Source organism: Pseudophryne corroboree, chromosome 6 (assembly GCF_028390025.1).
Source record: "Pseudophryne corroboree isolate aPseCor3 chromosome 6, aPseCor3.hap2, whole genome shotgun sequence".
In the NCBI taxonomy this organism is placed as follows: Eukaryota; Metazoa; Chordata; class Amphibia; order Anura; family Myobatrachidae; genus Pseudophryne; species Pseudophryne corroboree.
In genome coordinates this window covers 493,718,240-493,733,295 of record NC_086449.1, presented here as the reverse complement: position 1 = coordinate 493,733,295, position 15,056 = coordinate 493,718,240, and the positions used below count along the sequence as shown (strand labels likewise).

The 15,056-nt window shown below is 47.9% G+C and overlaps 1 protein-coding gene across 3 annotated transcripts in view; it reads right to left on the bottom strand.

Moving 5' to 3' along the window:
• Window positions 1-1,973, bottom strand: part of TMEM117 (transmembrane protein 117) — a 724,897-nt gene extending 722,924 nt beyond the window's left edge. The window contains exon 1 of one of the 3 annotated variants that reach the window (XM_063927348.1): window positions 1,616-1,973. In XM_063927348.1, coding sequence (XP_063783418.1) covers window positions 1,616-1,647 — 32 coding nt within the window. In that variant the 5' untranslated portion in view covers window positions 1,648-1,973. The other 2 variants (XM_063927349.1, XM_063927347.1) reach the window with 2 other exon arrangements.
• Window positions 1,974-15,056: the final 13,083 nt, after the last annotated feature.

Genomic DNA, 15,056 nt, shown 5'->3' with positions numbered 1-15,056 from the left:
GTTAGGAGACCTGGAAAACGTGAACTGTTCGGGGTCCTGAGGACTGAGTTTGAGACCCTGTGCTACAAGCCATATTTTCTCATATCCGGCGCCCAGGACCCCAAACGGTACACATTTTCTAGGTCACACGGCAGGTGCAGTCATTACTCACTGTCACATTTTAAAAGATCCACAGGTGAAGCTAATTATTTTACTTGTGATTCTGTGAGGCGTCCTGGAAAACGGGTGGTAGTCATGTGACCACCGGTCGGCTGACCGACAGTCACATGACCTCCTCCGTGAGCCCGACGGCTCACTATCCCGATGGTCGGCATGCCGACCAACAGGGACTATTTCCAATCGTGGGTGTCCACGACACCCATAGAGTGGGAATAGAACCCTTGGCGACCGCAGGTCGCCACCGAGCCCGCAGAGTGGCGAGCGCAGCGAGCCCGCAAGGGGCTTGCTGCACTTGCCCCTCCCCGCCGGGATCCCGGCGTCGGTATGCTGCCGGGATCCCGGCGTCGGTAAGGTGACCGGCAGTCAGGAGACCGCCGGTCACCCGTACTACACCCCTGGAAAACATGTACTGCCCTGAGGACCGAGCTTGAGAACCTATGTTGTAATTGACAACTGGGCAGGGACTGAGGTGAATGACTGCATAGTCTAAGCATAGTGCTGTTTACTATGACTGGTGCTATATACATAATATAAACAATACTATAACTATTAAGTTAACAATCCCTTGCCCTAATAAGCAAAAGGAAAAAAGTGATGGAGGGCTGGTGTCCTGGGAGTATATTTACTAAAGTGTGGGTTTACAGAAGTGGAGATGTTGCTCATAGTAACTAAATTCTACTTATTTAACTTGTCCCTTTTGAAGATAATAGATAGAATCTGGTTCCTATGGGCAACTTCTCCACTTCTGTAAACCTACACTTTAGGAATTATACCCCCCCAGGTCTCTAATCAACTGATCTGAAACTCTCCAATGCCTCAATAAACGGTGAGATCTATTGGCTCACGGGTACTATGCTGCCAGTCACTTGAAAGTTGAAAGTCACTTGCCAGACCTGTTTTTCTTTAGCTAAGTACTTCAATATGCAAAGCAGCCTGAATGCAATCTGTGAGAAATGTAAAAACAGGTCATGTAAAATGTCCAATTATTTGGGGGGGGGGGGGGGGGTGTTTACATCAGAATTCAATTTATTTACAGTGTGCACTATATATTTGCATTGTGTATACAAGATATTCAACTTATATGTCTAATAATAGTATCATTTATCATAAATAAAAAATCTCTTAAGGTTTCAATTTTAGTCACATGGGATGAAAGTTTAAAACTTCTCTGTCCCTCCAAGAACCACTTCTCCAACAGGCACTGACACAATACCCTAATGCATGTGCAAAACGTACGTCACCTGTAAGTACCTCGTAGTGCGTGACATCATAATCTTTATTTTGAAAGCGCTTTTAGGTAATAGATGGGCTGCACCGCGCTCCCCTCCTGCGCTGCTGTGGGAAGCTGGCATCTCTCTCACATTACATATTAATAGCACAATGGACGCTGCAGGGTTTGAGCGATGCCCATACGGAATGAGATTTGTGATTAGACTCTGCAGAGGCCATCACTTACCAGCCAGACCAAACCCAGCTCTCTGTATTCATGAATCTTTCTCCTCCGAGGGAGCTTCCAGGGCATCAGCAGCTTCCAGAAATAGCCATGCAGACAGACATCCAGCAGCCCACGCCCTCCCTCAGCTGCCGCCGGTGCTGCTCCACCATTCAGCCAGTCATGCTGGGAGATGTGCTGCTGTGTAATGTGCCCTACACAGGCGGCAGCAGGTCGTGTCCTTTCGGGGAGACCGATCTGATTTCACTGACTGCAGTCTGGAGCCCAGGCAGTGCGGAGATCGCGGGCCGACACTACGCTACATTGTTTGCGGTGATACAGTAGCAAATCCTCAGATTGTCACATATATGACGTCATGCGGCATACTGAAGTACACCTTTATAAAGGAGGGCTACAGTTGGGTAGTAAAGGGTTAAAAGGTTAAGCCAATTTAAAGCTTATAGTTACCACTGTGTATGGTAAAGAGGGAGATTATGCTGTAGGTGTAATCTGCGTTTCACTATATATTGGTGTTAAAATGATGGTGTTTTTTTTTGAAGATGCGTTTGTAACACGTGTTAAGTGCAACTAAATGGCTATAAAAATAAAAATGATTGTAGAAAATGAGCACATACAATATTTATATGTTGGGGTGGTGGAACCTGCATTGTGATGCTCTGCGGTTTGTTTGTTTTTTTTTTGTTCCATTTTTGTTCTATTTCTGATTGTCAGAAGAAATGAAAACTTCAGTCATACCTGGGTTATTGCCAGTGGTGAATTTCCCATTAGGCACGTGCCTAGAGACAACGCCTGTTTGGGGCGGCACTTGGATGCTTGTGTTGGTACTGTCAACCCAAAAAGTACCAGTAACTGCAAAATATATCCACTGTACTGTACTATATGTCATCTTGAATGGAGTGTAAATGGGTAGTACATGCACATACTGCGCCTGTATGCTGTCCTTCTTAATAAAAATGTATATATAATTAAAAATAAAAAAATGTTATAGTGGCTTTTTTTTAGTATGCTATAAAATTAGCTATCATCAAATGAGGTCTTATAACCAATCAATAAAACTAATATAATTAGGTATGTGGGGGCGGCCATTACTGTTGTGTCTAGGGGCTCCCTCACCCCTACATCCGCCCCTGATTATTGCACATGAACCCGCATCAACCCGGGAGTTATGTCACTGGAAACGGTTCAACCCAAGTGTAGTGACCCAGGAATCCAACCCTGCTGGCGAGCAGTGTTTTTCCCAGGGGGATGGACCTGGGTAAGGCTCAATGTAAACAGGTGACCCGGGTTGATGTGATGCAAGACCTTTTTAGAGCCGACCCAGAAATAAGCCAGGTCCTGCTGTCTGTCTGAAAAGGGTCTGAGCCGGCTCGCATCTGGGTTGGACCCATGTACAAAATCCCAGGTGTGACTCGGCTGTTAATGTGAAATGATTATGGATAAAAAAAAAAAAAAAAACCATTTAAGGGCCCTACATACTGGCGGATTTGCCACCGAGGTACACGATGGACAACCCGGCGGCGGTGGGGGGTTGACGGGGGAGCAAAGTTTCTTCACTCCCCTGTCACCCGGCCCCATATGCTCCTCCATATTGGCATGCATGTATCAACGATGAACAAGCGCGGGGCCGCGCATCGTTCATCGTTGGTGTATACAAACTGAGAGATATGAATGATATCTCGTTCATTAATGAACGAGATCGTTCATATCTTTCAGTGTAATCGCTAAGTGTGTAGGGCCCATTAGGTATACATTTAAACATTCTGTTGGCTTGTACAAGATAACTTCCTATTTTGTCACAGGTGCATGTTTAACCACTTACCTGGCATGGTCACATCAGATGCGACCATGTCTGCAAGTGCTTTATCTGACCCGGTCGCACAGGATGCGGCCAGTCAGAGAAACAGTGTTAGCAGCAGCAGGGAAGGGAAACTTCTCTCCGCTGCTGCTGTCAGAGGGACCGGAAGGTCCCTCTGCCTCCCTGAACTCTCCCCCACTGATTGCCGTGCTGCCGATCACTGCTGAATCCCCCACTTCCAGCGGCTGCAGACAATGGGAGCCACTGCTGAGTGTAAACCAATTCCCCCAGGCCACCGCCGCCGGGTAGGCCCCAGCCGCCCCATGTGCACCTAGCAGCTGTCCGGGGTGTAAAAATTAAAGTCACGATGGTCGCGATGCTCCCTATTGATGTTCCGATGTTTGAAAAAAAAAAATTTCTCATACGTCCTAGAGGATGCTGAGGTCACCATTAGAACCATGGGGTATAGACGGGAGCCGCAGGAGACATGGGCACTTTAAGACTTGAATGGGTGTGAACTGGCTCCTCCCTCTATGCCCCTCCTCCAGACTCCAGTTTTAGAATTGTGCCCAGGCAGACTGGATGCACTACAGGGGAGCTCTACCGAGTTTCTCTGAAAAAGACTTTTGTTAGGTTTTTTATTTTTAGGGAGACTGCTGGCAATAGTCTCCCTGCATCATGGGACTTAGGGGAGAGAAGTATGACCTACTTCTAGTGAGTTCAAAGGCTCTGCTTCTGGCTGACAGGACACCATTAGCTCCTGAGGGTGATGATCGCTGGGTACGCCTAGATGCTCACTCCCGCAGCCTGCCATCACCCCCTTACAGAGCCAGAAGTCAGAAGACAGGTGAGTAGCAGAAGAAAGAAGACTTCTCTTCAGTGATGGCTTTATGAGGTACCGCGCGGCGGGCGAGACGCTGCGCGCCATGCTCCCACACAAATCACAGGCACTGCAGGGTGCGCGGGGGGGGGCGCCCTAGGCAGCATAAAATCCTCAATTTGACCTGGCAAGAGAGGACATTAGTGCCTAGGCACTGTCCGAACCCCCGCCAGTATAATTATTTATTTATTTAGGAGTGGGCAGAAGCACGCCATTACGGGCTTCTTCTTCACTCCCTCAGCTCACTGCTCGGCGCCATTTCCTCTCACAAGGCTGCAGAGACGCTGGTCCTCCCTTCCACTGACTGACAAGTATCAGGGTGCAAAACGGGGGGGGGGGGGCGTAGTACATTTTTGGGTCAATATATTGGCAGAAAAGCGCTACAACGTCTGAGGCATTATTTAGTGTTTTCAGAGTTGTTTGGCACTGGGTTGTGAGCTGGCAAATCCTCTCTGTGTCCCTCTAATAGACTTTACTGTGGGTCTGTCCCCTGATAAGGCCATGTCTGAGGCTGAGTGCTCTTCCCAGGAGGAGGCTGTATTGGGGACACAGATAAATGTGGGTGAGACCCTGTCGGCACCACCGACTCCTGACTGGGTGAATGTCTTGAAAGAGGCGTAATAGCCTAGTGGGCTGAAGTACTGGTATAATATACACAGGGACCTGGGTTCGATCGTCATAGTGTACCCATATATTGATGCGAATATGGCTCGTATCAGTAAGAGGTTAGATAAGTCTGAGTCTCAGACCCAGGCATGGAAAAAATCTGTGGAGGATGTGTTATTGCAGGTCCAGGACCCCTCGGGGTCACAAAAACGTTCGTTTGCCCTGTTGGTTAACATTGATACCGACACGGACACTGATTCCAGTGTCGACTATAGTGATTCCAGATTAGATCCGAAATTGGCAAAGAGCATTCAGTACATGATTGTGGCTATAAAAGATGTATTGCATATCACTGAGGACCCGGTTGTTCCTGATAAATGGGTCTGCATGTATAAAGGAAAGAAATCGGAGGTAACGTTCCTCCCTCTCATGAACTGAACGCTCTATTTAAAAAGTCTGGGAAAGCCCTGACAGAAAATTTCAAATTCCCAAAAGAATTACGTTTGCTTATCCTTTCCCACTGAGGACAGGAAAAAGTGGGAGTCACCCCCCATTTTGGACAAGGCCCTGTCCCAGTTATCTAAAAAGGTGGATCTGCCGGCACCAGGCATGGCGGCCCTTAAGGACCCAGCAGATAGTAAACAAGTAATTGTCATCTGATATAGATACACTGGATAAGGATAGCATACTCTTGATGCTGGGTTATATCAAGGACACTGCGGCGTACCTCAGGGAATCTGCAAGAGATGTTGGCCTTTTGGGATCAAAGGCCAAGGCCATGGTGGTCTCGGCTAGGCGAGCATTGTGGATTCACCAATGGAATGCTGATGCAGACTCCAAGAAAAATAGGGAGTCTCTCCCATACAAAGGTGGTGTCTTGTTTGGGGATGGCCTCGATGATTTGGTACTGCGGGTAAGTCATCCTTTTTTGCCTTATGTCTCTCAGCAACAAAAGAAAACGCACCACTATCAGATACAGTCCTTTCGGCCCAATAAATACAAAAGAGGGCGAGGCTCTTCCTTCTTTGCTAGTAGAGGAAGGGGAAGAGGTAAAAGATCACTAGCCTTGTCTGGTTCGCAGGAGCAGTAGCCTTCCCCGGCTTCTGCCAAATCCACCGCATGACGCTGGGGCTCTAGTGCGAGAGTCCGCACCGGTGGGAGCACGTCTCAAACTCTTCAGTCAGTTCTGGGTTCGTTCGGGCCTAGACCTGTGGGTTTTACAAATAGTGTCCCAATGGGTACAAACTGGAGTTTCAAGATGTTCCCCCTCACCGATTTTTCAAATCGGCCTTACCAGTTTCTCCTCCGGAAAGGGAGGTAGTATACGAGGCTATACAAAAGTTGTGTCAGAATCAAGTCATTATCCTGGTTCCACTGTCACAACAGGGAGAAAGCTTTTATTCCAGCCTTTTCGTGGTCCCGAAGCCGGACGGCTCGGTCAGACCAATCCTAACCCTGAAATCCCTAAATTTCTACCTGAAGAAATTCAAATTTAAGATGGAATCTCTCAGGGCGGTGATCTCCCTTCTGGAGGAAGGAGATTTTGTGGTTTCAGTAGACATAAAGGATGCCTACTTACATGTTCCCATTTTTCCTCCGCATCAAGCTTACCTGGGATTTGCAATCCAGGATTGTCTTTACCAATTTCAGACGTAGCCGTTTGGTCTATCCACGACTCCGAGGATTTTCACCAAGGTGATGGCAGAAATGATGGTTCTCCTTCGCAAGCAAGGAGTCACAATTATCCCGTACTTGGATGTTCTCCTGATAAAGGCGAGATCCAGGGACCAGTTGGTGAAAAACGTTGGGCTGTCACTGACAGTTCTTCAACAACATGGTTGGCTCCTAAACTTGCCAAAATCACAGTTGATTCCGACAACGAGGTTGTCATTTTTAGGAATGATACTGGACACAGAACTACAGAGAGTTTTTCTTCCGGTAGAAAAGGCTCAGGAACTTCAGAGTCTGGTCAAACAAATTCTGAAACCACCGAGAGTGTCAATCCATCAATGCACTCGATTGCTGGGGAAGATGGTTGTGGCCTACGAGGCCATTCAGTTTGGCAGATTCCATGCCAGAGTGTTTCAGTGGGACCTGTTGGACAAGTGGTCCGGATCCCACCTGCACATGCACCGAAGGATAATCCTGTCTTCCAAGACCAGAATCTCACTCCTGTGGTGGCTGCACAGCTCTCACCTCCTAGAGGGCCGCAGGTTCGGGACCCAGGACTGGATCCTAGTGACCACGGATGCAAGTCTCCGAGGCTGGGGAGCAGTCACACAGGGGGAAAACTTCCAAAGAAGATGGTCAAGCCAGGAAACTTGTCTCCACATAAACGTTCTGGAGTTAAGGGCCATTTACAAAGGCCTTCTACAAGCGGAACATCTTCTTCGCAATCTGCCCGTACTGATCCAGTCGGACAATGTAACAGCAGTAGCGTACATAAACTGCCAGGGCGGAACAAAAAGCAGAGCGGCAGTGGCAGAAGCCACAAAGGTTCTCCTCTGTGCGGAAAAGCATACAAGCGCTCTGTCAGCGATCTTCATTCCGGGAGTGGACAACTGGGAAGCAGACTTCCTCAGCAGACACGAGTGGGGCCTCCATCAAGAGGTCTTCAAAGAAGTGACAAGTCATTGGGGAATTCCTCAAATAGACATGATGGCATCTCGTCTCAACAAGAAGCTTCAGAGATATTGTTCCAGGTCGAGGGACCCTCAAGCAATAGCAGTGGATGCACTGGTGACACCATGAGTGTTTCAGTCGGTGTATGTATCTCCTCTACTTCCTCTCATTCCAAAAGTTCTAAAGATCATAAGAAGAACAAATATTCAAGCGATCCTCATTGTCCCAGACTGGCCAAGGAGGGCTTGCTATCCAGATCTTCAGGAATTACTCACAGGAGATCCCTGGCCTCTTCCTCTATGCGAGGACCTGTTACAGCAGGGGCCGTGCGTTTATCAAGACTTACCACGGCTATGTTTGACGGCATGGCGGTTGAACGCCAAATCCTAGCCCGGAAGTGTATTCCCAGTGAAGTCATTCCCACACTTATTCAGGCCAGAAAAGGGGTAACGTCTAAACATTACCACCGTATTTGGAGAAAATATGTTTCTTGGTGCGAATCCAGGAAGGCTCCTACGGAAGAATTTCAGCTAGGACGTTTTCTCCATTTTCTACAAGCAGGTGTGGATGCGGGCCTAAAGTTGGGCTCAATTAAGGTACAGATTTCAGCCTTATCGGTTTTCTTTCAGAAGTTCAGACTTTCGTGAAAGGCGTGTTGCACATCCAACCTCCATTTGTGCCCCCAGTGGCACCATGGGATCTTAACGTGGTGTTGCAGTTCCTTCAATCATGGAGTTGAAATTCATCACTTGGAAAGTGGTCATTCTGTTGGCCTTGGCATCCGCAAGTCAGGTGTCTGAGTTAGCGGCCTTGTCTCACAAGAGCCCTTATTTGATCTTCCATGAAGATAGAGCAAAGTTGAGGACTCGTCAGCAATTTCTGCCGAAGGTGGTTTCATCTTTCCACATGAACCAACCTATTGTGGTGCCAGTGGCTACTGACGCCTTAGTTGAGTCAAAGTCTCTGGATGTGGTCAGAGCTTCGAAAATTTATGTCGCCAGAACGGCTCAGGTTAGGAAAACGGAGGCTCTGTTTGTCCTGTATGCTCCGAACAAGATTGGGTGTCCTGATTTCAAGTAGACCATTGCACACTGGATCTGTAATACGATTCAGCATGCTCATTCCATGGCTGGATTGCCGTTACCGAAATCGGTGAAGGCCCATTCTACTAGAAAGGTGGGCTCGTCCTGGACGGCTGCCCGGGGGTGTCGGCATTGCAACTTTGCCGAGCAGCTACTTGGTCGGGGTCAAACACTTTTGCAAAGTTTTACAAGTTTGATACCCTGGCCGATGATGACCTCAAGTTAGGTCAATCGGTGCTACAGATCGTCCGCACTCTCCCGCCCGTTCTAGAGCTTTGGTATAACCCCATGGTTCTAATGGTGACCCCAGCATCCTCTAGGACGTATGAGAAAATAGGATTTTAATACCTACCGGTAAATCCTTTTCTCTTAGTCCGTAGCGAATGCTGGGCGCCCGTCCCAGTGCGTACTGTATCTGCAGTTATAAGTTGTGGTTTCACACTTGTTGTGTTACCTTTATTGTCAGCATGTTGCTGAAATTGTTCTTGTCCGTTGACATGTGTTCCGTTGAATGCCATGTTGTACGGCATGCTTCAGGTGTGAGCTGGTATGAATCTCACCTTAGTTTAACAATAAATCCTTTTCTCGAAATGTCCGTCTCCCTGGGCACAGTTCCTATAACTGGAGTCTGAGGGGCATAGAAGGAGGAGCCAGTTCACACCCATTCAGTCTTAAAGTGCCCATGTCACCTGCGGATCCCGTCTATACCCCATGGTTCTAATGGTGACCCCAGCATCCTCTACGGACTAAGAGAAAAGGATTTACTGGTAGGTATTAAAATCCTAATCCTATTTTTATTTTTATAAAAAAAATGTTTTTTTCTTTTTCTTTTTTTAACTAAAATAATTCATGTTCTTCACCTAATTCACTCATAAAAAAACCCCAACAATTTCTGAGTGGTTTTTAGGGAAAAAAATTGTCAGTTAAGTGGTTAAAAGAAATCAGATTGAATACACATGTAAATACATATTAATTGCAGACATTAACAATTGTGTGCATTATGACTTATTTTTTTGTAACATGAATTATAAACATAGCATTACAAACACCTTAATTTATTGACCCTGGTATATTACTATAACTTGGATTTATAATTTTTTTTGTTTTGTTTTGTTTTTCAAATCACTTTATTGATTTTATCATTTTTAATTACAAAAGAAAAGAGAACAAAAGTACATTGTTTTCAGTTATATTAAACCCAGACCCTGGTATATTAATATAACTTGGGGGGCAATTCAGACCTGATCGTAAAAACGCACATCTACAATCAAACTCTGACATGCTAGGGGACACCCAGCATGGGACAAGTTCGCCCCGCATGCCGGGTCCTGTTCACCCTCCCCCCCGCAGATATGCGAAAGCAGTGCCCGTCGGCGATGCTTTCGCATTTTTTCGAGCAGCCCCCTGCCTACGCAGCCTAGATGCGAAGACACATGTCTACCCGCCATGTTTTGGGTCGCTGCAGTTGCGTATGGCCCGCCCAAGCAATGGTCCGGACACGCCTCCGGTGTCTAGACTGCGCCCCTTAAACACAGCATTGATGCCCCGTACTGCCCCCCCCCCCAGGTCTCAAACTGCATTCTGAAGAGAACACAGTTTAGGACCTTGCACATGCGCGTACTGGGGTACGCGCATGCGCAGATGTGCAAAAATCGCTTCATAACGATTTCCTCTTACGTCCTAGAGGATACTGGGGTCCATATTAGTACCATGGGGTATAGACGGGTCCACTAGGAGCCATGGGCACTTTAAGAAATTGATAGTGTGGGCTGGCTCTTCCCTCTATGCCCCTCTTACCAGACTCAGTTTAGAAAATGTGCCCGGAGGAGCCGGTCACGCTTGGGAAGCTCCTGAAGAGTTTTCTGCATTTATTTCTATTTTTTTATTTTCAGGCAGGTCTGGCTGGCACCAGACTGCCAGCTTCAAGGGACTTAGGGGGGGGGAATGGCCCAACCTACCTAGGGTTAATGGTCCCGTTCCCCGCTGACAGGACACTGAGCTCCTGAGGGTCCTATTCGCAAGCCCCACCACGGCGAGCGTACACACCCACAGCAAGCCGCCTCCCCTAACAGAGGCAGAAGTCAGAAGAGTGGTGAGTAGGTGGCCCGCGTCCCGGTTAGCGGGTTGCCAGCTGTAATGGTGGCACAAGGGTAGGAGCGCAGCGTTGACATGCAGGCTGCGCTCTAGGCTTCAGAGACACAGTGTGACCGCTGTGAGGGGCGAGTTGAAGCTAGTAATGATACCCACACTGGCAGTACACTACAGGGGTTTTAACCCACTGTAGAACAGAATATTTACCTCAGCCAGTATAAAACACCCGAGAAGACCATGCGCCATTTAGGGAGCTGGGCTTCACTATGAGCGTATCCAGCAGCTCACCAGCGCAATTTTCCCTCTGCAGCTATACACAGGCAGATAGGCAGGGAAGCGCAGGTACTCCACAAGGACTCCAGAACACCTCAACGGTACCAGGGGGTCATAGCGGGGGGGGGGGGGGTGCACAATATTTGGTGTACTAAGCCCTATTAAGGATACTTAGTTTGCGACCCGGCTAAACTTGTTCTTTAGCTACAGGGGCGCTGTGTGGCTGGCTCCATTATACTCTGTGTCTCCCTGGAAGGGCTATGTGTGGGTTAACTGTGCTTTTAACCTATATTCGTGTGTGTGTGTGTGTGTGTGTGTGTGTGTGTGTGTGTGTGTGTGTGTGTGTGTGTGTGTTCTTTCACATTTACTATGTCAAAGGAGTGTGTATCATGCACAGCAGAGTGTTTTTGTCAATCTAAGGGATCACTGCAGTGTACTCAGGATAGTACACATTCTCAGGCTAGTGGATCTGAACCAGTATGGTTAGATTCATTAAAAGGGATGATTTCAAATATTTTGTATAAATGATCCCAAAATTAGAAGGAGATGCAATACTTAAGGCAATATGTTGATGACCTCATGAATAAAGATTCAGTGGTTACTCCAGCGTCTCAGACCCCTGGCATTTGTCCACAGAAGCGTACTCTGGCCCAAATCATGCAGGCTGATACCGATGATGATGATGATGATGTATCAGACCCAGAGGAGGGTGAGGTGGACTCAGGAGGGGGATGCAGATTTGTCACAGGGTATACAGGCCCTGATAGAAGCTATTAGAGATGTCCTGCACATTCCTGATAAGGTGTCAGAGGACGAGGAGGAATCTTATTTTAATGTGAAAAAGAAATCCTCAGCTACTTTCCCTGCATCTAAGGAATTCAATTCCCTGTTTAAAGCAACTTGGGTAAATTCTGAAGTTTCAGGTCCCAAAACGGTTACTCACATCCTTCCCGTTTCCTCAGGATGATAGGAAAAAATGGGAAAACCCACCAATAGTTGCATCGGTTTCTAGGCTGTCACGTAAGATAGTTTTACCTGTTCCTGGGGCAGCTTCCTTGAAGGATGCTGCAGACTGCAAGATTGAGACCACTCTCAAATCTCTGTACACAGCTGCGGGGTGGCCCAGAGACCCACTATAGCTTGTGCATGACGGGTTAGATTCCTTATCCAGGGGGGAGATAATTTTACTCCTACAGCAAATACAGGATTCTGCAAACTTTTTAGGGTGGGCAATAAATGAAATTGGTTTACTCAATGAACGCACCACTGCCATGGCAGTATAAGCACGCAGGGGCTTGTGGCTATGCCAGTGGACTGCGGACGCGGATTCCAGGAAAGGCGTGGAAAGCCTACCTTTCACAGGTGAAACCCTTTCTGGAGATGAACTGGATACGTGGATATCCAAGGCTACAATGGATAAGTCTACATACCTTCCATCCGCAGCTCCCCCGGCTAGAAAATCCTACACAGCTCCAACTCTGCAGTCCTTTCGGACAGCGAAGTTTAAAAACAAAACCAAAGGTTCTTCTACGGCCTTCAAAGGCAATAGAGGTAAACCCAGAAAACCAGCAGCTGCAGGTTTACAGGAACAGAACCCCGGTTCCGCTTCCTCTAAGCCTTCAGCATGACGGTGGACCGCACTGCATGGAAGACAGGCAGGTGGGAGCCCGTTTAAGATTCTTCAGTCATATATGGGAAACGTCATGCCAGTATCCCTGGGTCAAAGATCTTATAGCTCAGGGCTACAGACTGGAGTTTCAGGAACTTCCACCTCACAGATTCTTCAAATCAGGCTTACCAGCTTCTCAAGAAGCAATTATGACTTTACAGGAAGGAATTAAAAAACTGGTACAAACTCAGGTCATTGTTCCAGTTCCGCTTCAGCTGCAAAACCAGGGTTATTATTCCAACCTGTTTGTAGTTCCGAAACCGGATGGTTTGGTAAGGCCTATTTTAAATCTCAAGCCATTCAAGTTCAAGATGGAGTCTCTGAGTGCGGTGATCTCAGGTCTGGAGGAGGGGGAATTCTTGGTGTCTCTGGATATCAAGGATGCGTACCTTCATATTCCGATTTGGCGGCCTCATCAGGCTTATCTAAGCTTTGCCTTACAGGCATAGGCATGCGCATGGGGGGTGCACAGGCAACCCCTAATGTCCAGCACCCCCCACACACATGTGCACGCCTGTTGCTGCTACCACCGATACCCATCTCAGTCTGACGCTGAACTTAAAGGGAGGAGAGCACTGCACGCGTCTCTCCTGCCCCTCACTGTTTGTCCCCGTCTCCTGCAGTCATTTACAATGTCTCTCGGCTGTCAGCCAATCAGAGCTCACGGACCTGCTCTTGATTGGCTGCCAACCTGTGAGCTTTGATTGACTCACAAGCCGGCGTCATATTTCAAATGGCCACCAGAGACAGCCAGGGACTCAGTGAAGTGAGGCAGAGGAGAGATGCGCCCTGCGCTCTCCTCCCCTCAGCGGCAGAGACGGACATCAGCGGCACTGGCAACAGAGGACGGTGAGCACAAATGAAGGCATATGTATCTAGCACCACTGGGGGCATTTATGTATCTGGCACCACTGGGGGTATTTATGTATCTGGCACCACTGGGGGCATTTATGTATCTGGCACCACTGGGGGCATTTATGTATCTGGCACCAATGGGGGCATATGTATCTGGTACCACTGGGGGAATATGTATCTGGCACCACTGGGTTGATCGCATGGGCAGCAAAAAGTTGCTACATGCGATCAACTCGGAATGACCCACATAAACCGACAAGGCAGAATGAAGAGCAGAGCAGCAATCTCAGAGGTAACAAGGATTCTCCTCTGGGCAGAAAGACACGCTGTGGTGTTGTCCGCGATCTTCATTCCGGGAGTAGACAACTGGGAAGCAGACTTCCTCAGCAGACACGACCTCCACCCAGGAGAGTGGGGCCTTCACCCGCAGGTGTTCGGGTGCGTGACACGTCGGTGAGGAATTCCACAAAATGATATGATGGCCTCTCATCTCAACAAGAAGCTCAGGCGGTATTGTTCCAGGTCAAGGGGCCCACAAGCGATGGAGGCTCTGGTGACTCCATGGGTCTACCAGATGGTGTACATGTTTCCACCACTCCCATTGATCCCAAAGATTCTCAAAAGAATAAAAAGGGAAAATGTTCAAGCAATTCTCATTGCTCCGGACTGGCCAAGAAGGGCCTGCTATGCGGCTCTACTGGAGATGCTCCTAGAGGACCCGTGGCCTCTACCTCTTTGTGAGGACCTTCTCCAACAGGGGCCGTTCGTCTATCAAGACTTACCACGGCTACGTTTGGCGGCATGGAGGTTGAGCATCAAATTCTAACCCAGTAAGGGATCCCGGATAGGGTTATTCCAACACTGATCCAAGCCAGAAAGGGGGTAACGTCTAAACATTACCACCGTATTTGGAAGACAAAAAGTCTCTTGGTGTGAGAACAAGAAATTTCCTGCGGTGGAATTTCAACTGGGACGTTTTCTCATTTTCTGCAGTCAGGTGTGGATGTGGGCCTATGTTTGGGCTCCATAAAAGTCCAGATTTCGTCCTTATCCATTTTCTTCCAGAAACAATTGGCTTCTCTCCCTAAGGTTCAGACATTTTTGAAGTGGGTTCTGCACATCCAACCGCCCTTTGTGCCTCCTACGGCACCTTGGAATCTCAACGTGGTGTTGCAGTTCCTACAATCGGATTGGTTTGAGCCTTTACAGGACGTTGACGTCCAGTTTCTTACGTGGAAGGCCGTCACACTGTTGGCATTGGCTTCTGCGAGGCGTGTGTTGGAGCTGGGGGTGTTGTCTCACAAGAGCCCCTATTTGATTATTCATGAAGATAGGGCTGAACTCAGAACTCATCAGCAATTTCTTCCAAAGGTGGTGTCTGCTTTTCATATCAACCAACCTATTGTGGTTCCGGTGGTTACCGACACCTCTGCTACTTCAAAGTCCTTGAATGTTGTGAGGGCTTTGAAGATCTATCTGAAGCAGACAGCTCGTCACAGAAAATCTGACTCGCTGTTTGTTCTCTATAATCCCAATAAAATTGGGTATCCTGCTTCAAAGCAGACAATTGC